This window comes from Triturus cristatus, chromosome 8 (genome assembly GCF_964204655.1).
Source record: "Triturus cristatus chromosome 8, aTriCri1.1, whole genome shotgun sequence".
In the NCBI taxonomy this organism is placed as follows: Eukaryota; Metazoa; Chordata; class Amphibia; order Caudata; family Salamandridae; genus Triturus; species Triturus cristatus.
In genome coordinates this window covers 49314419-49339899 of record NC_140591.1, presented here as the reverse complement: position 1 = coordinate 49339899, position 25481 = coordinate 49314419, and the positions used below count along the sequence as shown (strand labels likewise).

Here is a 25481-nt window from a genome sequence, read left to right as displayed (position 1 = left end):
TGTGTGCGTGGACCAGGAGCTTGAAGGAGATTCTTTTGTCGACGGTGAGACAGTGCAGGTTCCTCAGGTGGGGGAGATGTGGTCGCGGCGCGGGACGTCGAGGATTAGGCGTGCAGAGGCGTTCGGGATTCTTTGCAGTCTGTTGATGAGCTTGGGTGAGGCTCCGGCGTAGAGGGCGTTTCCGTAGTCGAGTCTGCTCCTGACTAGGGCCTGGGTGACTGTTTTCCTCGTGTTTGTTGGGATCCATCTGTAGATCTTGCGGAGCATACGGAGGGTGTTGAAGCAGGTGGAGGAGACTGCGTTGACTTGTTTGGTCATGGTGAGTTTCGAGTCGAGGGTGACTCCCAGGTTGCGTGCGTGGTTGGTAGGAGCCACCAGGAGTCGTCCCATGCGAAGGGGTTGGGCCCGAGGATGAGGATCTCCGTCTTGTCCGAGTTCAGCTTAAGTCGGCTTTCCTTCATCCAGTCGGCGACGGCCTTCATTCCCTGGTGGAGGTTGGAGTTGGCGGTTAGGGGGTCCTTGGTGAGGGAGAGGATCAGCTGCGTGTCGTCGGCGTAGGAGATTATGTTGAGGTCGTGCTATGCATGCTAGTGGTGCCGTAGAAGACGTTGAACAGCGTTGGGCTGAAGGAGGATCCCTGTGGGACGCCGCAGATGATCTCGGAGGCTTCGGACCGGAACAGTGGGAGGCGGACTCTCAGAGTTCTGCCAGAGAGGAAGGAGGTGGTCCAGTCCAGGGCCTTGTCTCGGATCCCTGCGTCGTGGAGGCGCGTGTGTAGTGTGCGGTGGCAGACGGTGTCGAAGGCGGCGGAGAGATCCAGGAGGATGAGGGCCGCCGTCTCGCCGTTGTCTAGCAGGATCCTGATGTCGTCTGTGGCGGCAATAAGGGCAGTCTCGGTGCTGTGGTTGGTGCGGAATCCCGATTGGGAGGGGTCCAGGATGCTGTTGTCTTCGAGGTGAAGGGAGAGCTGGATGTTAACTATCTTCTCAAAGACCTTTGCTGGGAACGGAAGCAGGGAGATGGGCCGGACGTTCTTGAGATCGCTCGGATCCGCCTTGGGTTTCTTCAGTAGGGCGTTGATCTCTGCGTGCTTCCAGCTCTCAGGGAAGGTAGCGGTCTCGAAGGAAAGGTTGATGATGTTGCGCAGGTGGGGTGCGATGGAACTGCCGGCTTTGTTGAAGATGTGGTGTGGGAGAGGGTCAGACGGGGGATCCGGAGTGGATTGTGCCCATGGTTTTGATTGTGTCCTCGATGCTCACGTTGGCCCAGGTTGTCAGGGAGTCGTGGTCGGTGGGGTGCGGTGGGTCCGGCGTGTCGAGGCCTGTGGGGGTCGTCCGGGGGTTGAAACTGTCATGGATGTCGGTGATCTTTCGGTGAAAGGTGGCGGCGAGGGAGTCGCACAGGGCTTGCGATGGCGAGATGTCGTTGGCGCTGGAGCTGGGGTTGGAGAGTTCCTTCACGATGTTGAAGAGCTCCTTGCTGTTGTGTGCGCTGTTGTCAAGGAGGTAATTGAAGGAAGTCCTTTTGGCGGTCCTGATAAGGTGGTGGTGGTTGCGGATGGCGTCTTTGTGGGCAGTTCGGCTGTCCGGCATCTTATCGCTGTGCCATTTGTTCTCCAATATCCGGCAGGTGCGCTTTGAAGCTAGGAGTTCCGGGGGTGAACCAGCTGGCTCTTTTGCTGGTGTCTCTGTTGGTGGGCTTTTTCAGCGGGGCTAAGGTGTTGGCGCAGTCGTCCATCCAGCGTCTGAGGGTGAGTGCACCATTGTCGGGGTTGGTCCGTGGGTTGAGTGCGAGGTTTGTCTGTAGTTGTTCTTCAGTGACTTTGCCCCAGCAGCGGTGGGTGATCTGTGGGGTGCGGTGGTGTGTGAGGGGTTTTCGGAAGGAGAAGTGGATGCAGTGGTGGTCTGTCCAGGTGAGTATGGAGGCGTGCATATCAATAGCACAAAGAGAGGCAAAAACTCAAAAATGTGTAGAAACTATACAATAGACACTCGAGTCTAAATTCTTCATTGATACAAAACTATTTTCTTTAATGTTGCACGACGATCATATATAGCAGCAGCAAAACAGCCAACGCGTTTCGCCCGACAACGGGCTTCCTCAGGGCACAATTCGTAACTAGTCCACTCTTAGGTCAGTCATTGGTGAAAAATGTTCCCAGCTTGATTAGCTTTGACAATCATAAGAAACATCCTCTTAAAGTTCCAGTATATACAAAATATGAATTCTTCCACTCATCTCAATTTTTAGATGGATGAACAGCAATTATGTCCACAGTTCACGGAAATTTCATTCAAGCGTTTTGTAACGCACACACGGATTCACTACGATAGGTGAATATCCCAAGCAATTTATATAAACATTGCTCCGTGACTGCCCCTGTAAGACGCCGAGTTCTCGTGTTCGGACCCACCGTCAGCCATCAAAACAAAACCGGAAACCGTATGGAGGCGTGGATGAAGGCGACGTGGGGGCTTGAGGAGAAGATGGCATTAAGCGAGTGACCAGCGATGTGGGTCGGCGTTGTGACGAGCTGTTTTAGTCCGAGGTTGGCTAGGATGTCGATCAGGGTGGAGCAGTTGTTGTTGTTGTTGTTCTCCAGATGATAGTTCAGGTCTCTGAGGAGGATGTAGTCTGTGGAGGTCAGCGCGGGCGTGCTGATGAGGTCGGCGATGGAGTCGCAGAATTGTGGCCGGGGTCCTGGCGGTCTGTAGACGAGGGTGCCTCTTAGGGTGGTCTTGGGGTCCGTGTGGATCTGGAAGTGCATGTGTTCGGCGGTGCTGAGAGTGTCGTTGGTGTTTGTTGAAACCCTGATGGTGTTCTTGTGGATGATGGCGATTCCTCCTCCGGCTCCGTTGGTGCGGTCTCTGCGGGTGATCTCGTACCCGTCAGGGATGGCTATGGAGATGTCTGGAGAGGAGGTTTCGTTCATTCAGGTCTCGGTCAGGAAGGCGACGTCCGGGGATGCGGTGTCGAGTAGGTCCCATAGCTCGACGGCGTGTTTGCGTGCGGAGCGGGTGTTGATCAGGATGCATCTGAGCTGGTTGGGTTCCGTCGTTGCGGGTGTCTCGGCGCCTTCGAGGCAGGAGAAGCTGCAGTTCCGGCAGGCGAAGGGACCGTGGGTGCGCTTCGGGGCAACCTTGCAGCATGTGTGGGTTCTTCCTGGATTGAGAGCGACGAGGGAGTTGGCGTCGTAGCAGAGGCAGTCTTCATGGCTGGTGCGGGGGGCAGGGGTTCTGGCGCTGGGCGCGGTCCAGGCGCGGACGGGCTTGCCTGAAGCGCAGCGGCTGCCATATATGGGGAGGTGGGGAGGGAGGAGCAGCTGGGAGGCGGGAGGCATGTGTCAGGGGCAGCGAAAGGGCGCGGAGGGGGCGGGGCCGCAGGGGAAGCAGCGGCAGGGACTGGAGCAGGGAAGCGGAGCGGTCGCGGGAAGGAGACAAGGCAAAGGGGTACAGAATCAAAAAAGGGGGCACAGAAGTAAAGGGGTACAGAATCAAAAAAGGGGGCACATAAGTAAAGCAGCGAGCGGGGGGCAGGGGGGTACAGAAGAGGAACGGGTGTACTGAACGAGGGCAGCGGAGTACAGGAGAGAGACGGGCAGACAGAGTTACAGGCAACAGAGAGCAGATACAAACCTAAGGCCAGCACTGGCCACCAGGGATGAGGTGCAGGTGGTAGCCTGCGGGTGGTGGAGGGCCTCGACTTCAGCGGCGGCAGTAGGCGTCAGCGGGGGTGCAGGTGGAACTGCAGCGGGGGGGCGACCTAACAGGCAAGGTCAAGGGTCGCACTGAAACAGGTTTAGATTTAGATGCTAAAACTCTAAGTTTATGCTTTGACTAATTAACTAGTTTGAAAAAGATTTGTCTTGTGCATTTATTTCTCTTTATGGGAGATTTTTGCCAATTATTAATTAACCTTGCAAACTCACTCTTGAATTATATTTTTCCTGAAACTCTTTAAAGGGTTCTGACTGACATAAGAATAAGGGTTTTTCCTCCTTTATGGAGTGCTTTGTATGCAACCTATAATATGTTTTGTATAAATTCTATTTTTCCGATTTTCAATTCTGTAACCTGATGGATATTTGACTAATGAATAAAGGGTCAGAGAACCTTAACTTTTAACTAGAAAATAAAACCCTTTAAAATACTCACAACTCTCTTTATTGGCTTAAATATTAATTGCATTTTTGATTTTTCATGTTTATGGAAAGTCTCCTGAAGGTAATACACGGTGGCAAGGGTCCAACACCTTTACAGAGGTAAATTAGAAGTAAATGAGGTTTTGCATTGAGAAATTACCGCGAAATGTCCACTGGATCACCACAGTGAAGGTGAATACAAATCATTATCTCTGTACACATCATGCCCTTCCTCCAACCTCCACCTCCCTTTTCTTTGCTAAAATTGGTGTGTCAAGTAGTACTTTAATAGCTGCTAAAAACGGGCAAGCTAAAAAATAAAAAGCCGTCATGGTGCAGGCTAGGTGCAAACACGCGAGCACCATGTCCCCAAAACTGAGACCACTGGCTCCCCATAATTATACCGTTTACATTATACGTTCTTACACCTTAATAAAGGTTCCTCCTACTGATCTCGGGCAGGAAACGTGCTTCCACGAGGAGAGATAAGGCGGACGCCTGGCAGCACCACCACTAGGTGGCACAAGACTAAAAGAGTCCAAACAGTCCCTTTATTAGGTAAAGTGAAAGTGTGCCACCTGCACAACGCTCTCTTCTAATGTCAGTTGTGAGCTGCAGAGGAGGGAATAAAAACCTGCCAAGGGATAACCAGCCTGTCAGCCATCCAATGGAACGGAAGAACACTTAAAGCCGGTTATGGCATGCTTCGGTGACTACAAATAAATATGGCATTGAATGTTGTAAACCGGTAGTCACCTCAACAACTAAATTATCAGACTACATGATGCACTGGGTATGTTTGTAATCCATAGACAGGCTTCCTTTATTACAAAGACAGGCTTCCTCTATCACAAAGACAGGCTTCCTCCTCTATTACAAAGGCAGGCTTCCTCCTCTATTACAAAGGCAGGCTTCCTCCTCTATTACAAAGGCAGGCTTCCTCCTCTATTACAAAGGCAGGCTTCCTCCTCTATTACAAAGGCAGGCTTCCTCTTCTATTACAAAGGCAGGCTTCCTTTATTACAAAGACAGGCTTCCTTTATTACAAAGACAGGCTTCCTCTATTACAAAGACAGGCTTCCTCGTCTATTACAAAGACAGGCTTCCTTTATTAGAAAGACAGGCTTCCTCCTCTATTACAAAGACAGGCTTCCTTTATTACAAAGACAGGCTTCCTTTATACAAAGATTTTGCACCACATTACTCACGTTGTCCGAGTCCCTGTGGTCCATGTTTGTCCTGATGTTCTTTGTAAGTTCAAAGGTGAAGCAGGAGTACCTGCTGTGGCTGGACGGTGGGTAATCAGTAACGCTTCCAATAAATACGCCTTGATACAGCAAAGACCAACAGCGAGCTCCTGCCTCACTATTATGATAACTAACTGCACGGAGAGCCCCCCATTTAAAAAAATAATGTAAGTGTAAAATACGGTCCTCTCCAAAATAAAATAGGGAGGAGACCGACTTCGCGCATGCACGGAATAATTAAATGACTTCTGAGCATGTGCGAATCACTACTAGGCAGTGTTACTTCTTCAGCGCATGTGTAGACAGTGCGAGAGATAAGTACTCTTCATCTACGCATGCGCACAGTGCATTTAAAAATCCTGTCAATCCGCCTATGGACACACAATTTACTCTTCCGTAATGTAACTGTCCAGAAGCGCATGCGCAGAAGGAGGTGTTGCTCATAAAGTGTGTAATAAAGAAAGATAGAGCGGGACGCGGGAGCTATATTTTTCAGTGGCATTTCCTATGTGTGTAGAGCTGCCCGTCGCTGTTCCCCACAGTCTGTCATCTCATTACAGGACACTAAACTAATATTGTAGCTCTGTCATCCCCTTCACCAAAAGGCCAGAACGGCTCACGTTGGAGGCAAGGGTCAGACGTGTGAAGGAACCGCCCAGTGATCCCTGCGGCCGGGCTCCCTGTCTGCGGGGCACCACGTGCTCCCCAGACCACCCCTGGGCGAAGGGCAGGTGTGAGCTGCGGTGGACGGCTAGGGCCTGTTCCGAAGCCGGCCCGGAGCCGTCGGATGAGCATCCAACACATTCGCCACCACCCTGCTCCTGAAGCCATGGCAGAGCTTGGAAACTTGTGCCCGATGATTCGAGGAAGGCTTGCAAATGAGCGTCTAGTTACTTACAATAAATATGAGCAGGTTCTTGATGATTTCAAAATTGGTATCTGATTCCTTCTCAAGGATCTTTTGCAGGCTCCCGAATGGTAATAGTGAAATTCCCTAGGATAGCCATAGCTGAACTTGGAAGGTGAGCCTGGAGACCATGTATGGTTTCAGAATATTTTTTATTTTTTTATTTGCAGAGTTTTAAATAGCGCTGGCTAGAGCCGGAGGTATCAGAGCGCTTTACATGAGGATTAGCAAGTTACAAAATTACGTTAGTATAACAGAGGGAAAAAAACTGAGTTACACAGTAGCATGAGTTACTAGAGCATAGCTTAACATATGCACCCATCCTATGGGGTATAGAAGTCAGAGGGGAAGAGTAAAATGGGGTTGGAATGAAGATCAGGTCAGGAAAGACCGGCAAGGGGGAAAGTAATTCAGGAGAATCAAAAAGATAAAGTGAAAGTCAAACAAGCCGGTTGATTTGTCGCAAGAAAGTCTGTCCAGTGTCCAGCTGGGTAGGTGACGGCCGAATGGGGTGATCCACAGCCAATCTCCTCTATAGCTAACTAGGTAGCTCCACCGGGCATCGGCCAAATTGCTAGGTCTACTGCCCCAATTCTTGTCTGAAATTGTTTGAAAAGGGTCCCGGGGGAGAAGTCCTTAACATGTGGAGGCCAGGCAACATTAGTTACGGAGATTGGAGTTTAAGTACGGCTACTCCTGAGTCTTGCAGCAGCTCCAGTGACTCGGGCCCCCCGCAATGGCGCCATCATGTCTCAAGGGCCTCGTGGTTAGAGGAGGGAGTGCTGTATAGTCGTGGGAGTTTTACAACAACACCCGGCTCAAATCACCCTCTCCGCCTCCGAATGGGAAAAAGCCTCTTGCTATGCCGCAGAGGTGTCATGGAGTTCCTTCTCCTCCTTTTCCTCGACATCCTAGTGTCAGGAAGATGTCGGCCATGTCGACGACCTCTTTCCGCTGTGGCGTGCCCTTCAGGTCTCGTAGAGTTTTCATCTACTGAAATGATCGGCAGTCCTCGCAGTCCACTTTCCTGTGTTCTTGTGACAAACAGATTGCACACCTGGTGATGGTCGGTATGTGGGTAATTGGCGTGGCATCCTCAGGCAGAAACAGAAAGGCATCTGTTCCATCCGCAGAGCTCTCTATGGAGAAGCTACAGGGGATAGAAAGATAGGCCCAGAAGGGTGAGGCCCAAAGGGCTGCTGTTTGAGCACATAGATCCAATGGGTGATAGTTTTCAGATTCTTCCACTGAGGCAGGTGTCGTACACGTGGTATGGATGTCAGGCACCCCAGAATCCAGGCCAGTTCTGCGTGTTCTGACACCTCAGATTGCTGGAATAGTATGGACTTCTCAGGGTCAATACCACACGCTAGCAGGCAAGCAGTCCTCTAGAGCACGCTCTGCCGCAAGGTAGAGGGGTCTTGTGGGATGGTAACCGAGTGCAGGTCCACAATGCTGTACAAGACCCTGCTGAACTGCTCCTGCAGCTGCACCCAGCTCTCGATGGCCCCCAGGTAGTTGCCCAGGTGAGGAATACCTGTAGGCTGGATACCAGAGAACACAAGGGGCTTGGCATTCTGAGGGGAAGGCTCCTCTGCAGCTCCGCCACTGACACCCGCAAAACCCCGCAGGGAGTGCCGAAAACCGCACACCACTCTGAAGGCCCTGCGCAGCGCTATAACAAGCAGGTTGGAAGCTGCACACTGCATGGCTCTGTGACATAGTGCAGAAATAGACCTTAAAAAGAAGGATGGCGAAAAGAAGACAACACCATATGATCTGCAAATAAAGAGCTGTCAAATCATTAAAAAAAAAAAGCTTTTTTCGGTATGTATAAACAACCATAAACTCAATTACAATAATAAAAACACACATGTTACAAAGAAGAAGACTATGCTTAAAATTGGCCAAACAACTTTCTAACAAGTTTATTTGAACAATTATTCCTTGGCAGATACTTTGTATTTTCATCATTTTAGAAGGAAATACTTTTCCGTGCATTTATTGCTTGAAAAAAAAGTGCAACATTAATACAAACCCCATTATCATTAAGATAAAGCATACATTTTAAAGCAGCTGTAAGAGATCTAACGTTTTGGTATTAAACAAGGGGTTTTAAATAGTGACGTCTAAAATTAGAGTAAAATTCACAGAGTGGTATAAAATGGATTGTACTTTGTTTGGTCTGCCTGTTACAAGTACAGGGAATGGACTCTGGGGGGCAAGATTTCATAGTGGGAAAAGCAACTAAATGATGACAAATTGTAGAGTGGGCGTTCCTCTTTGCAGTGCTCCAGCAGTTGGGGTTTGGGCCTCGGTTCTGCTCCTGGGTACGTCTCCTCTACACCAACCCTGTCGCGCATGTAGTAGCTAACGGACACATATCAGCGGACTTTGTTCTGGGGCGTGGGACGAGAAAGGGCTGCCCATTATCGCTGCTCCAATTTGCGCTGGTCCTGGAGCCCCTGGTGGTGTGGATTAGAAGAAGCCCGGATATCAGGGGGTCAAGGTGGAGGGAGGGGTGGGAGGACCGTATCTCCCTATACGGGGACGATGTTCTGGTATACATAGCTTCCCCAAGCATGGTTCTTAAACGTACTGCTGGATATCTGCAGAGTGTTTGGATCAGTGTCGGGGTACACAATTAATTAGGGAAAATCTGTGCTCTATGTTTTGCATGGCTTACCTCCCAGGTTGCACCGGGGCTGCGCGGTCAAGGTGGTCACGGACAGCTTTAAATACCTTGGGATTTATGTGACGTCAGATCTGGACAAGTTCCGGGTGCTTAATCTTCAAGCCTCCGCTGCAGAGACTGCGTCAAGATATTCGACACTGGAAGACTCTGCCACTCACCCTACTGGGTAAGGCGGCTCTATTTAAAATGATGGATTTGCCTCGGTTCCTATATGCCCTTCACAATACGCCATATCATGTGCCCGACTCCTATTTTAACTCCGAAGTAACTAACCTCCTCTGGGACAATAAACCTGCAAGGTTTGCCAAGTGCAAACTTATTCGGAGCTGGTATGATGGCGGCATTGCGCTGCCTGATATCCGAACATACTATTGGGCCACGCAATTGACGACAATCAGTGGCTCCATGTGCCTGATACTGACCCAGCATATCGCTTAGATAAGGTGGCCATAGGACCTGGGGGTATAAATAGGCTGCTATACAACAAGAGGAAGACGAGGTGGCTTCTGGGACCTGCCGCGCATACAATTCACGTCTGGCACACAGCGACACGACACCTCAGATGGGCTGATAAGCTAACACAACATACCTCACTGTGGGACACTGGGAGACTAGGTACCCTGGGAAAGAGTAAAGGGTTTCAGAAATAGGAATTTCTTGGATAGGGGACATATGAAAGGGCGGCAAGGTAGTCACCTTTGCTTACCTACAAGAACACTATGAGATGGCCCCTAAGGAAGGGTTTCAATACCTGCAGGTCAAACACGCACTTGAAGCAGCACTTTCAGCTGCCGATTCACTCCCTGAATCGTCCCCCTTGGAAGACCGACTGCTCACTGACTATTTACAAAAGAAGGCGATCTCCCTCACATACCGAAAACGTATTAATAACTAGACAGACCCCCTGACGTGACTCTGAGAGCTCTGGCAGACTGAGGTCGGGGACGTGGATGACTCAGACTGGCAAGACGCAACAGCATCGCCTGGTGAGGTAGCGATCTCCTCCAAAATGCGCCTCATCAAACTAAAAATATTGCATAGGACATTCTACACGAGAGTAACATTGCACAAGATGGGCAGAGCCTCGGACCCATACTGTTTGCGTAACTGTGAGGGAGTAGGCACGTTCTTCCACACTGTATGGAAATGTCCCGGGATCACGTCATACTGGGCAGCGGTAATGGACATCATCTCGGAAGTCAGCGGGAATGTGGTTCTGCTCTCCTAAATGCTGGCTATTAAACATATGGGACCCTACCGACCTCGATCAATCAGACCAACAGTGGGCTACAACAGGGATGATGGTGGCAAAGCAAAACATTGCTAGGAACTGGGGAGCGGCACAAGCCCCGACTGTGACAGGCTGGTGTAGTGACATGGATATGATCATGATGGCAGAAAAGGCTACAAATGTCCATAGAGGGTGTCCCAAGAAATGGGGGAGGGTGTGGGGTAAATGGAATGCATACAGAGGGAATATATGTACCCCCCGGTTGTAGATCATGGCTCAGACGATTAGAGGTAATACACGTAAATGTATAATTGAACCACCACAATATATTGTAATGCCCGACCAGATGCTCTTCAAGTATTTTTATCAATTTGTTGAATGTTTTGCGGATTTCGTTTCTAATAAAATACAATGTTCCCCCCCAAAAAATGATGACAAATTCCAGCAGTGATACTGATTAGCGCGTCAAAGAAAGGCAGAGCACTGCGCTTTTGTTTTTATGCTGAATACCTTTTTTTTTAAAAGTTCTATTATTCTTTCTTTCGTGATGAAACACTGTATATGTCCAATTTAATTGAACAATACTGCTGAATGTGGGAATTTGGGGGGAACTGGTAAAGCGGAGAAAACGCACTGTGTCTATTACAATTTTTAAACATTTGCTTACTTCAGGCAGTCTCTCTGCCTCATCGCTCCATCTGCGGTGGAATTCAATTGCCGATCGGCAGAGCATGGACCGCCATTGTTGAGGTTAGCGGTATAGCCTTTCTCTGACTTCCGGGGGTATAAAGCCCTTAGCGTCAGCGGCCGTGCAGCGGACACGCGCAGCGGTCGCGCCAAAGGCGCGCCCAAGGCAAGCTCGTCCGTGCCTCGTACACTGCCGGCTGCCTAGACATGCCGCACACTTCTGACCAGGTATGTCCTGTCCGGAGGATAGTGTATTCTCGAGAAAGTTTGTTACATCTGGCTCAGAAGGTCCCTAAACTGGTGGGGGGGAGACCGGCAAATGGCATAGGTGAGACTACTCAGGAGAGTGACTCATCGTGCTATAGTTGTCCACTCACTGCCTCTACTCTATATGCTGGTATGTTTAAGAAGGGTCAGCTAGGTTATCTGGCGGGACTCTCTTCGGGGGAGGAGGGGGAGAAGCAGCTGGGGGGGAAATCATCAGCCATTCAAGGTCTCTATCTTAATGTATGCTCTTTACCGAAACATGTCACTGAAATCTGGGATCTGCTGGATAACGTTAAGCCAGATTTATGTTTATTTTCAGAAACTAGGCTTAACGATGAAAATATCTCCTCGTTAATAATGGCTTTCCCAGGAGAATACTCTGTTATACGTTTGGACAGAGTCGGAAAGAGGGGTGGAGGTCTGGCTTTGCAACACGCCCCCGTACCATGCAACAATTCTGGATAGGGTTTCCTCCCCCTCTCTTGAACTATTGATTTTCCGAGTGCAGCAAGCTCATACTATTGAACTGACAGGAGCCCTAGTTTATCATCCTCCAAACAGTGAAAAAAAGGGCTTTTGCACCGACCTTTCTGAAAGATTGGCCCCTTTCATATTACAGTCAACTAAATTCTTATTGGTTGGGGACTTTAATCATCATTTGGAAGTTCTTTCCAATGGCGATTCAGCAAGTCTGCTTGCAAGTATGGAATCCTTTGAGCTCATCTCCAGAGTTACCAGCCCTACCCATCGGGCCGGCCATACTTTGGACACTATCTTCTCCAACATGGTGGATTTGAGAGTGGATCCCCCGATGGAAGTGGACTGGACAGACCATTTCGCACTTCGCTTCCGTTGGAATGCTCGGAGGCCGCTTAAACGACCTAAGCAGCGCATGGAACCACATAGAGCATGGAAAAGAGTAACGGCCTCCTCCTTCAGCTGTAACTACTCCCTTCCATCTTTTGGCGAGACTGATTGTGATGTAGCCCTAGAGAGAGTTGAAGGCTCTATTATTGAGGCTCTTGATGTGATTGCACCAGTAAAATTGATACAAATCTCGCCTAGAACAGCCCCTGCGCTATGGTACACTGCAGCCTTAAAAAAGGAGAAGGCTAGTACCAGATCCTTAGAAAGAAGATGGAGAAAATCTAAAGCAGTAGCAGATAGAGACAGTTATCGTGAAGCTCATAGAACCTATCTAAATAACTGTAATAAGGCTAGGAGAGCTCACCTAGGTACTCGGATTATGGAGGCCAAGGACTCTTCACAGGAACTCTTCAAGATTTTGAGAGAATTAACCTGCCTGCGGACAAATGATTCGCTCCCGCCAGCTACGCAGGAGTTTTGTAATGCATTAGCGGCACATTTTACCGATAAAATTGACACGATTTATCGTTCTTTTGAGGGAAACAAAAATTTCAATGATAGTCAGGTCCTTAGGCCAGCTTTCTGTTCACCTAGCCTAGATGACTTTCCTATCATCACAGTTGCTCAGGTGGGGGCTTTGTTGGCTAAAACCAAGTCAGGATCATTCCTGGATCCTCTGCCACCTAGGGTCATGAAGGAATTGTCTCCTATCTTCGCAGAATCTTTGGCAGTCATCTGTAATATGTCGTTAGCGACAGCTACCTTCCCGAGTAAATGGAAGGTATCTCGTGTTAAGCCGCTACTTAAAAAGGTATCAGCTGACCCCACAGAGGTTCAAAATTATAGACCTATCTCTCTTCTTCCTTGTTGGTCTAAAAGCATGGAATCTATTATAAACTGTCATCTTTCTAACTATTTAGAAGTGAATAAGCTATTAGATTCCACTCAGTCAGGGTTCCGTACATCACATAGCACTGAGGCTGCTCTGCTCGAAGTTACGGATTCTATCAGGCTGCTGCTCGATGGGGACTCTCCGGTCATGCTGGTGTTGCTGGACTTGTCGGCAGCTTTCGACACCATCTCCCACGGTATACTGTTAAGTAGATTGAGGGAGGTGGGTGTCGGCGGCTCAGCTTTTAGGTGGTTTCAGAGCTATTTGTCTGATAGATCCCAATCTATCCAATTGGGGTCTTGCGTGTCATCTTCAGTACTGGTGGATAAGGGGGTGCCACAGGGCTCTATTTTGAGCCCCACATTATTCAATCTATATGTGGCCCCTCTAGCGTCAATCATCAGGAACTGTGGCTTTGAGGCCATCTCATACGCCAATGACACGCAGTTGTTCATAAACATCGGAAATGATCCCGTCGCAACGAAAGTTAAGTTTGCAGCCTGTATGATTAACATCGCTGACTGGATGAGGAGTCATTTTTTAAAACTAAATTCCTCTAAGACCGAGATTCTCCTGTTTGGCAAAGCTGCGGATCTTTGGACTCCTGACTGGTGGCCACCAGAACTGGGTCCAGCCCCCATCCCTAGAAGTTGTGCGAGGAACTTGGGGATTAGCTTAGATAACCAGCTCTCAATGGAGACTCAAGTAAAAACTCTGGCTTCCTCTTGTTTTGGGACCATGCGGATGTTGAGGAAGATATTCCCTTGGATCCCGCTAAGTGCTAGACAGACCCTCATCCAGGCACTGTTAATGAGTCGCCTGGATTATGGCAACTTCTTACTGGTTGGAATCAGGGAGGACCTTTTTTCCAAATTGCAGGTAGTGCAAAATACCGCTGCCCGCCTTGCTCTTGATAAGCCTGCGCGAACCCCCTCTCTGCCGCTTCTACGCCAACTACATTGGCTGCCAGTAAGGAAACGGGACACGTTTAAAATGCTGTGTCTGGTTTTGGACTGGGGCCGGTTTATCTCACGGATAAACTTAAATGGTATCAGCCCACAAGGCAGCTTAGATCTAGCAATCGCAAAACATTGTGTGATTATAAAATTAGGAAGGTAAGGATGAGGGGTCGTGCCTTTTCTTACTTGGCCCCCAAGCTATGGAACAGCCTTCCTGAATCAATTCGCCAATGTTCAAACTTGACATTATTTTAAAAAAAATGCTTAAAACATGGCTTTTCTAATTGCTCTTCCCCTTTTTGACCGCTGAGCTCTTTTTCCAGCGCCGAGAGATCCCCTTGGGGATGATTCGTGCGCGATATAAGGGACCAAATAAAATAAAAAATAAATAAAGTCTGAATCTGGTTAGTACAAAGTGGTGCTGTTGATTTGTGACCCGGGTTAGATAACTTTGAAAGCCCTCCTTAAGCTGTAGTGTTTGATACAATATAACAGTCCGTTTTTCCCCTTCCGATCTCATACGAGATTCTGTTCTATCATTCACAAAATTGTCTTTAATATTCAGTTTGGTTAGTGTAGTCACTTGTAGGGTATTGGACTGAATTGCAAATTGAACAGACGAATGTATGTAATATTAATATATCTTAACCGGGGAATACACATTGTATTGTCCAGAAACAGACAATTTAAAACGATTGACTTCTTGAAACTGATTTCTTCTTTGACCCTAATAGAACGCCATCGTAACAAAGGGCGTAGTAAAATTGAATCCACTAGATACTGTAACCAAGATCCCGATGTATTATCTCAGTTGAAGCAGAAGTGGGTAGACATAATAAAACACTTGAGGAAACAATTTTCCTCAGTCAGCAGTGCCTTGCTGTTACATTAACCCCACACACCAGCTCCATAGATAACAGCACCAACAACTCTGGCCTTATAGATGGCTACATATCTCTAATTGGTCGATTGCCCAATTTCACTGAGAACTTAAAAATCCCGTAAGTGCTTCTATTCATCTTGGATCAGACATATGCAATTTCATGTGACCATGACCTATTACCGCAAAATTTATCTACAGGAGCTGCCGGGGTGTTATCAATATAAAAAGTTATACATTTCTTTGGCTTAGACCCACAGACCTTGGCGTACGTCCCCGACTTACTAACTAACAATTTTCTTGCAGAAATAAAATTCTCCAAAGGATTCATTAAATGTTGTAAACCCAAAGGAGTCCTAGTTAGCAAGACAACATCGTCTGCATAAAGTAACACTGATATAGAACTCCTGGCGATTCGTGGGGCATCTGCTTGAACCGATTGTAAAGCCTTGTACACCCCATTGATAAACAGGGAAAAAGTAGCAGGGCAAGGACACATCCTTGTCATATACCTCGTTTCACATCAAAATTCCTTGTGCATTCACCAAATCTCACTTTACTTCACAAGTTCTCATACCACCTTCCAAGAAAACATATAATCGGTATAGGAACACCAAGAGTGAGTAGGGTTGTCCAAAGAACATAGCGATCGACTAGATCAAAGGCACACCTTAGATCTGGAAAATAAGGTAACAATCTACCTCCTTTAGCACAAGTGTATTTACCTATTAACAGGTCCAGGTTCACACATTGCTCTATGGTCTCCAACCCACGTCTGAAGCCAAATTGCACCAGAGAAAGTACCAATTTTTCACATGCCCACTCTTCAAATCTCATTTTTTTAAAAAAACATTTGTATTGCTATTATTATACACATCGAGTTGAGCAGGTCACTATCATTGACTGTTACAGTCATTTGTTGACATGTTACACTAAGCAATACCACTGTACACAAGAAGTATAGATATAGTTACAATTGCACCCATCCCACCGTCATTCACTTCCTGAACTCCACCGCCCCATATGAAGGACCTCCCCAGGTGAGCATACTTTCAGTTTATCAGTCACCCAAGTCCGGATCTGAGTCCTCGGGTGGAGGGGCACATATGTTTCCCCGAAAAGTGTTCCAGTTCCCCCATACTCGTGTCCATTTTCGGGGGCATCCTCTAATAATAAAAACTGCCTTTTCCGCAACCATGGCGCTATCGAGGTTGCGACACCAGTGCTGATGGGAGGGGATCGTTGGCGCCCCCCAGTGCTGTGCAATATTCCGTTTGGCTAGTGTGATACTTAGGGTTGCCCAATCCTGTGCTGCATGATTGAGATCTGTGGGCTCCCACACGTTAAGTAGGCATCTCCGAGGTTCAGGGGGGACGTCGAATCCACATACTTGGGTGATCGTGGCCATAACCACCCTCCAATATTGTGTGATGGGGGAAAGTCCCATATTGTGTGGTAGGAAGTACCTGTGAGCCCACAACCCCGCAGACAAAGTGGTGTATCTGCCCTCCCTATTTTGTGCAGTGTCGTTCTCGTGAAGTATGTTCTGTGCAGTATTTCAAGTTGCACAAGCTTTAATCTGGAGGGAGTCGCCACCTCTCGTGGGGATGCCAGCACCTCCTGCCATTCCTGTTCGTCCATCCCTCGCACCTCTGTCCTCCATCTCTCCTTAAGGGTATGTGTGGGATCCTTCTGATTGTTAACCAACTTACGATACGTTAATGAGATTGCTTTTTTGGTTAATGAGTCTGTCAACAAACAATCCTCTAGCGCTTAGGACTCGGGTAGATCGGTTCCCGGAGGTATGGCCTTCGTCAGGGGGTGCTTTATTTGCGTGTATCGGTACTGTTCCTTCCCTGCCATCTGATACGGTGCCTGCATTTGCGCAAAAGGAATCATCTCGCCTTTTTTCCACAGGTCACCAACCCTGGATATGCCTATAAGGTCCCAGAGTGTGAAACCTTTGCTCATGCGTAACTTGCCAAACCTGGGAGAATCCCACAGTGGCGTATGCTGAGTTATCGCCCCTTCCCAGCCTAGCGCTCGTTGTGCCTTGAACCAGACCTGCACGGTGTGGGCCGTAGGGCCGATCAGAGTGTTTTTCTTGGATTTGTCATATAAGGCGCCCAGGATTCCATTCGTACCAAGAATGTGTCTGTCCATGCGCAGAGCTGGTCCGTCCTGTGGGGCGTGCAACCATTGATTAATCACTATGAGCTGGGAGGCCAAATAGTATAATTGAACGTTAGGTCGGGTGATGCCGCCATCGTACCAGCTCAGTATTAATTTACACATAGCTAGGCTTTCCTTCCCAGAGGAGGGGGCCCACCTCTGCCTCGATGGCTTTAAAATATGAGGGAGGGACTGGCATGGGTGTATTCTGCAGTGCGTATAGGAACCAAGGGAGAGCCATCATTTTAAACATCGCTGCCCTCCCCAGCAGTGTTAATGGGAGGGAGTGCCAGCTTTTAACGTCATTCTTCAGCCTCCTCAAAGGTGGGAGTAAATTTCATTCAATGAACTGCGCATGATAGGGAGTGATGTGCACCCCAAGATATTTAAAACCGTCCTGTGCTATCTGTATCTCAGCCCCTGGGGCAAGCGTGGGGGTGGGCCCTTAAGTATGTATAGCACCGATTTGGCCCAGTTCATTGAGTAGCCGGAGACCCTACTATAGGACGCACAAATATCGAGCAGGCAATTAAGGGACCGTCTCGGATGCATCATGTATAGTAATATGTCGTCTGCATACAGAGAGATACGGTCCTCCCACCCCTCTGTCCACTTCATTCCCTGTATCACAAGGTCTCTCCGTATCCACGCCACCAGTGGCTCCAAGACTAGAGCAAACAGCAGTGGGGAGAGGGGGCAGCCCTGTCTAGTCCCTCACCCCATTGGAAAGTCCTCTGACAATCGCCCATTGACCACTACCTGTGAGCATAGCAGCTGTATCCAGGCACAAAATTTGGGTCCAAAACCAAAATGTTGCAGCACCACAAAAAGAAAGGGCCATTCCACTCGATCGAAGGCCATACTGGCATCCAATGAGAGGATGACCGCCTCCTCCTGGATATAGGGCCCTTGAGCCAGTACACCGTGCAGTCATCGCAGATTCATTGCCGTGTTTCTGCCCAGCCTAAATCCGGATTGGTTCGGGTGTATGAGTGCCGCGAGATGGGACTCCAGCCTAGCCGCCAGCGTCTTCGCCAGTATTTTCGCTTCTGCGTTAAGGAGCGAGATCGGTCGGTAGGAGGAACACTCCTAAAGGTGTTTGCCCAGTTTGAGTATCGCTATAAGTGTCGCCACCCTCTGGCCCGAGGAAGCGTCCCCGCTGCCAAGCTGGCTTGATAGATTCTCAGCAGGTGCAGCACAAGCGTGTCCGCCTCCCTTATGAACAGTTCCACTGGGACACCATTGGGCCCCAGTGCCTTCCCTGGCTGGAGTCCCTTAATGGCTGCCGCGATCTCCTCTATCGTGAGGTCTGCTTCCAGTAGTTGTACGTCCTGCGGTGTCAGTCTTGGAAGATGTATATCTCTTAGGAATGCTAAGTTCTCCTCAACTGTTGTCTTGGCAATGGGAGTGTATACTGTCTCATAATGGTGTGCGAATGCCATTACGATGTCGTTGGGGTCCATTATTGTCTCCCCGTTAGGTAATCTAAGTTGTGCTACCCAGCGGCTGGCCCTTTCCTTTTTATCCAACCATGCCAGCAATTTGTCAGCCTTTCCCCCGCCTCATAAATCGTGTGTTGTGTTTTCGTGATTCATGCCTTGGCCGCCTCCCATACATGGTCCCTGTAAGCTTGTTTAGCAAGGTTAAGAGCATGGGCATTGGCATCATAGGGGTCCGCGGCATGGTCGCCCTCCACGCGGTCCACCGCTCGCTCTAGCTCCAATACCTGTTGTGCTATGTCGCGTTTGTGGGCATAGATCTCGGAGAGGGCTTATGTCCGCGCATGACCGTCTTGTAAGCCTCCCAGAGAACAATTGGAGAGGCCACTGAGTGCGTGTTTTCCTGAAAGTATTGTGCAGGGCTTTCTTTATGTTTGGAACTTTGAGGTATCCTGGGTGAATGGGGAAGATACGTCTCCGACCCATGAGGTGCGATGTGTATGTTAATAGTATTGGAGAATGATCAGAGATGACTCTGGGGAGGTATTTGATCTCCTGTATCTTATCTAAACCCGTTGGTGCGGTGAGAAAATAGTCTATCCGCGAAAGACTGTTATGTGCGCCTGAGTGATTCGTATATTGATGTTCTGTGGGGTGCCGCATGCGCCAAATATCCACCAAACCAAGTGCGTCAGTGAAGTCCTGCAAGGGCGAAGCACCCGCTCCCTGACCCCTCAGAGGATGTTTATCCCACGCAGCGTTCATTGTGTGTTGAAGTCGCCCCCTATAACGAGTTCCTCGGGGGGCTGTTCGAGCAGGAACCTACCCAGGGTCGGGAATGCGAGCGTGTGTAATGCCGGAGGAATGTATTCCGAGACCAAGTTATAGACTCGTCCCTCCCACTGACAGGAGGCTGCTGCAAAGCGCCTCTGATCGTCCGTCCAAGTCCCGGTCATTACCAGTGGGCAGCTCTTGCGGATCAGGATCCTGACCCCCCTAGAGCCAATGTAAATTCGGAGTGGGCTACTATTTTAAAACCCCATCTGTCCAGTGCTTTAATGTCCGTGCCTACCAGGTGTGTTTCTTGTATAAGGGTGACTGATGGGGCATGCCTCTTGAGATACTGCAGCACTAGGCCCCTCTTTATCTTCTTTCCTAGCCCGTTCACGTTACAGGATATCACGGTCAGGGGAGAGCCCAGTGTATGTGTGTTATCTAGCTGCAATCGTGAGACCTCAGATACCATAGTTTGGGGAATTTGTTGACAAGTACACAACGGTGGGTCTTAACCAGCGAAATACTAAGTGTGTGTAGCAGCATTCGCGTGACTAACTCAATCGCCTGTAAATGAGTCGTTGTTGGTGTCTCCCAGACAGTCAGGGTCCTCCCGCTTTTTGCCAGCCCTTGAGCCAGTCCTGGGCCTCCTTGAGCATTTCAAATAACCACGTTCTTCCATCAGCCACCACTCGTAGTTTGGCTGGGAACAACATTGAGTAGGCTAGCTCTCTACTTCTGAGTTCCTTTTTTACCTCAAGGAAGCTCCTCCGTCGCTTTGTGACTGCCGCAGTGGAATCCGGGAAAAATGAGACCACCGAGTTTTGTATACGTAGTGCAGGAGCCATCCGTGCTGTCTGTAATATGACATCTCGGTCTCAGAAATTAAAGATGCGGGCCAGAATGAGTCTAGGGGGGGCCCCCGGCTTGGGCCTGCCCCCCGGTACCCTGTGTGCTCTTTCCACTGAGCAAAAGGCGGAGAGCCCCCTGGGCTGAAGCTTAGTTTTTAGGAGGTCTTCTACATAAAGATCCATTGCTGGGCCCCCTTTGCTCTCCGGAACGCCGGTAATTCTGACGTTGTTGCGTCGTGAGCACCCTTCCTGATCGTCATGATGAATACAGGCCCCAGCTAGGCCCGCAGGACACAAGGGTTCGCTCTCCTGTAATGGAATCTATAAGGAAGTTGGCACGGAAACTGCAAAGTACAAAGACAGCATTTATTAACCCTTAAGGGTGGTCCTACAATCCACACAACACTCTTCAGTATTGCATAGAGTAGCACAAAGAACCTTCGTACATGGTCCCCTTTTATACACAGTAGAGGGGCTCATAAGTGGGTGGATACAACATGAAGACGAAGAACATTACCATTTATGGTCATTTTCGATACTGAATCAATATGTGGGCGGAGCTAACGCACTCCTTGAGCCCGCGAAAACATGGTCAAGCAAGGCTAACTGATAACAGATGTGGTCAAGTCTGGGCATGCGCCAGATGGACAAAGGAGCTATTTATAGACTGTTACTGGGCAGATTACGAGAGCAACTAACACAGAGGTTGGACTCTTCTCGTGGGGAACACGTGAAAGCATGACAATACAAAATGGAGTCCAAGCTTCGGTCAACATAACAGAGAAAACACGATCTATAACAGAGGAATTAATGTCTTTAGTAAATGCTTAATCACATCGTTGTTTCAATTTACAACAGACGACCCTTTCAGCATTTACTGAAGACATCCGGTTTGTTAGGATAATCATCATATATATCAATTGTCATCATTTCTTCAACTTCTTTAGCTAAACGTTTTTGGTGGGCAACATCGGCAATAGCTTTCTTATCAGGGATACAGAATGATACACATAATGAGCAGAGTAAGGGACCACATTGAATACAAATACAGCATGAGAACAGAACCGCTACAATAATACAGAGACCAGTTAGAACCTTCCATCCCCAGGCAGTAATTAACGCCCAAAACCATCCAGAAAAAGACCAAGTGCCGTTTTCTGTATGGATCTCAGCTGCAATTTTATGCAGTTTATTGATGGCATTATAAACTGATGGCGTATGATCAGGGATAAACACACAACAGCTACTTCCAATAATTTTACATGCTCCTCCTCTGTCAGCTAGCATAACGTCTAATACCATACGATTCTGCAATGCAACAATTCTAGTGATCTGTAATTCCTCCGTAAGATTCCCAAGAGCAGCAGCAGTCTGATTTGTCACAGCTTCTACCACTCTTGTTAATCTTCGGATCTTCCTACTGTTCAGGGCAGCTCCAACAAAGAAAAACAGTCCTAAGTTAAAATCAATATACTGTTGCAGACTGGTGTCAGTCTGATCTATATCATCAATTGATAAAGTACGTTTATACCTATTTACAGTCACATTATTCAATAATTTCAAATCCTTATGATAAGATGCAGGAGCTAAGAATACAGGAGGTAATAGAAATGATACATAGCATACCCCAGACCACCCAGCCGGCAGACGGTAATAACCTTTATTTCCACACACAAAGTACGTATTATGGGAGGCTAAAAAGGTACTATTGTTCAACCCATCAATATTCAAAACAGTAATGCAATCACTAACACCAACAGGGATGAAACCCACACTCTGGACACACAGGTCCGCTTGAGCTTGTGCTACTTGAATCACAAACTTATCTTTTCCCACAGTGTCTCTTGTGTTCGTAAAGATGTAGGGAATGGATTCATTGTCTGGTCGGTACTCTTCCCACTCCCAAATTGTCCCATTCGCTTGTGGATACCCATTCTTGTCTTGATGGCATTCTTTATTAAGTCTAAAAAGCAAGCGTCCCACTGTCGGTTTCCGAGTGGCAAAAAGCAAAGTATACCATGCTCTACAAGAGCCATTATGAGAGAAAGGAAGGGGTATAAATGGCGTTCCTCCTTTCTTCTGATGAGCTGGCATCATCCCACATATCCAACAGTTCGTAGCATTCGTAGCAACGTGGGTATGATGCAGCATCTGGATGAAAGTGTTATTCAGGTAAGATTGTCGATGCTTCAACTCTTGATACGGTAATGTATAAAAGTAGTGCTCCTCAGGCACCGGAGTTGTCAACACAAGAATCTTCCGAGCGGGAGTTACATCCTCCACGAACCATGTGGTTATCCCAACAATGGCTACTGTCAACATGAACCCTAATGCACAAAGGATTTTCTTTTTCTCCATATCAAAGTAAAAATAAAACCCAATATCTTCCTGAAACTAAAAGTCTGTCAGAACTCTTCCCCTTGGGCAGCGGTTGATTTCTTCACCAGCGGGCCAAGACGGGTGTCGCTACACTAATGCAGGGCTGATCCCCCCCCCTTGCCTCATTGGCTCTCCGTTTCACTAACCCAAGGGCCGTTCTGACAGTATGTCCCGGTACCGGAAAACTCACTTCCTTGGTCGAAGATGATATCGCCTTCCTCCAGAAGTCGCGTGGTCCGGAAAGAGCTCCTCAGTGGCGTTTGGCTCCGCAGCACGACCTGTCTCTGCAGCCAAAATGTCTCGTTGATCGGTCAGCACGGCAGGTTCCACCAATCCGGGCGGCACCTTCCTACAGTGCAGAGAGTGGATCCAATTCTTTCGGTTGGAGACTCGCACAGCCGTCCTCGTTGCGAGGAGGACCTGCTCAGGGCCCACCCATCTCGGCTCCAAGCTGTTCGTTCTGTCGAAGACTTTCACCATGACATGGTCACCAGGCCGGAGACCATGTCCTTCGCCGGTAGACCGATCAGGGAGCGCCTCTCGGACCTGTTGATGGATAGAAACCAAGTTATCCGTTAACTGTGCCAGATAATCGCTCATCATTACACAAGGTACATCATACACAGCCTTAGGTCTTGGTGGACCCCAAATATTCATTGGGCATCCAAAGACAATCTCGTACGGTGTAAGGCCAGTTCGAGAGTGCGGTACTGATCTAATTGACAATAACGCCAGTGGCAGAGCGTCTGGCCAAGTCAAAGACGTCGAAGCTTGAATTTTGGCGATCTTAAGCTTCAGTGTACCATTATACTTCTCAACTAGGCCTGCAGACTGAGGGTGAAACACGGCGTGGAACTTCTGAGTGATGCCTAGACCCTTCAAGACATACTTTATAACATCCGCTACAAAGTGAGGGCCATTATCACTCCACAGAAGTCTACAAACGCCATATCGGGGGAAAAACTCCTTCAGCAGCAGCTTCGCAGTAGTCATCGCAGTATTGTCTTTCGTAGGGTACGCTTCAACCCATTTGCTGAAAGCGCAGACCACTACTAGAACATACTTCAGATTATTACAGCGCTCCAGTTGGATATAATCCATCTGCAGAACCTCAAAGGGTGCAGTGGGTGTCACAAATCCTCCCGCTGGAGTTCGAGTACCCTTTCCTGGGTTATACCTCAGGCAGATCATACAGGTCTGCACCACCCTCTTTGCCGTGCTAGCAATCTCTGGATGCTCCCAGACTTGGGTAAGCAATTTCACAATTGCGGAAGCTCCAACATGTGCTAGCCCATGTGCCATCTGAACCATAGGTTGTACAAAGGCCGTGGGTAATTTCCATCTATCCATCTGCTTATTTCTCCAGCAACCCTCGTCATCCAGTTCTCCCTCACTAGCCCATTGTTCCCGCTCTTTGTCAGAAGCGGTCCTTTGCATTTCTCGCACTTCCTCCTTCGCATCATGCCATCTCTCCACCTGTGACTTCACTACATACATGGCAGTAGTACCGGGCTGCATCGCAGTCTCCCGTGCTACTCGATCCGCTAACGCATTCCCTTCTCCAACTTTATCAACCACTTTCCTATGGGCGCTACACTTAACAATGGCAATTTTCTTTGGGTATGCCAATGCAGTTAAAAGATTATGAACTAACTCTCCATGCATTATCTGTACTCCATGTGACGTTAAAAACCCTCTCTCCTTCCAGAGTAGGCCGAAGTCATGCGCTACTCCGAAGGCATAGCGGCTATCTGTATAAACATTCACACATAATCCTGTACTGAGCTCACATGCTCGTGTTAATGCTATCAGTTCCGCTGCTTGAGCTGATTTCTGTGGTATGCGTGCTGTCTCCACTATCGTTTGTAATGTGGTAATTGCATATGCTGCTGAAGCCGTACCATCTGGTAGCTTCAGACAGGATCCATCCACCCACAGTTCTCCATCTACATCTGGAAAGGGCGTATCCTGGAGATCAATACGACCCTTTGTTTGTTCCTCAGTCACGAGAATACAATCATGCGCTTTCCGCGCCTCAGGCTGGGTTTCGGGGTATGGCAGCAATGTTGCCGGGTTTAGCGTTACGCACCTTTTCAACGTAATATGAGGAGCCAAAAGCGTCAACTCATATCCCGTTAAACGGGCACTGGTCAAATGCTGCGTCTTTGTTTGATTAAGCAGGGCATCGACAGCATGGGGGACTAATACCAACAGCTTATGAGATAACACAATTCCCTCGCTTTGGCCTATTGACACAGCTGTCGCCGCAACCGAGCGAAAACACCCTGGTAATGCTCGGGCGACAGGATCAAGTACAGCCGAAAAATATGCACATGGGCGCTGCTTATCACCGTGCATCTGCACTAAAACTGACAATGCACATCCATCTTTCTCATGCACATACAACGAAAAGGGTTTTGCATAATCAGGGGTCCCTAACACTGGTGCTGAACAAAGGGCCTGTCGTAGTTGCTGAAAAGCAGTATCACACTCATCTGACCAAGGGATTGGGATAGGCGTGTCCTTTGTCAAAAGGGCTAACAATGGCTTAGCTATGTGCGAGAACCCCAATATCCACTGTCTACAAAAAGAAACAAGGCCCAAAAATGCACGCACATCCTTCTGTGTGGACGGTCTCGGTGTATCCAAAATTACTTGGATACGATCCGGTGTGAGTGCACGTCCCTCCTTAGACAAAAGGTGACCCAGATAAGTCACCTTTGGTCTACAGAATTGCAATTTCTTCCTAGATACCTTATGATTGCGGGACGCTAGAAAGGAAAGTAAGGATAACGTACTTTTTTCACATAACTCCAGGGTGTCAGCCGCCAGTAAGATATCATCGACATATTGAATGAGGGCGACACCCTCGAGCAGGACAAAGGAATCCAATTGTCGTTTCAAAGCCTGACTGTAAATGCTAGGGCTTTCTGTATAGCCCTGGGGAATCCTACAGAAACGATAAGATCTATTATTCAGTGTAAACCCAAAAAGATATCGGCTATCAGGGTGAATGGGAATGGAAAAGAAGGCATTCTTCAAATCAATCACTGAAAACATGGTCGCCGTAGGCGGGACCAAGGTAAGCAACGT

The 25481-nt window shown here is 48.4% G+C and overlaps 1 protein-coding gene across 2 annotated transcripts in view; it reads right to left on the bottom strand.

Moving 5' to 3' along the window:
* LOC146800034 (uncharacterized) overlaps positions 1-5658 on the bottom strand; it is a 153937-nt gene extending 148279 nt beyond the window's left edge. For both annotated transcript variants that reach the window (XM_085620937.1, XM_085620935.1), the window contains exon 1: positions 5350-5658. In XM_085620937.1, coding sequence (XP_085477063.1) covers positions 5350-5373 — 24 coding nt within the window. In that variant the 5' untranslated portion in view covers positions 5374-5658. The remainder of the gene's footprint in view (positions 1-5349) is intronic.
* Positions 5659-25481: the final 19823 nt, after the last annotated feature.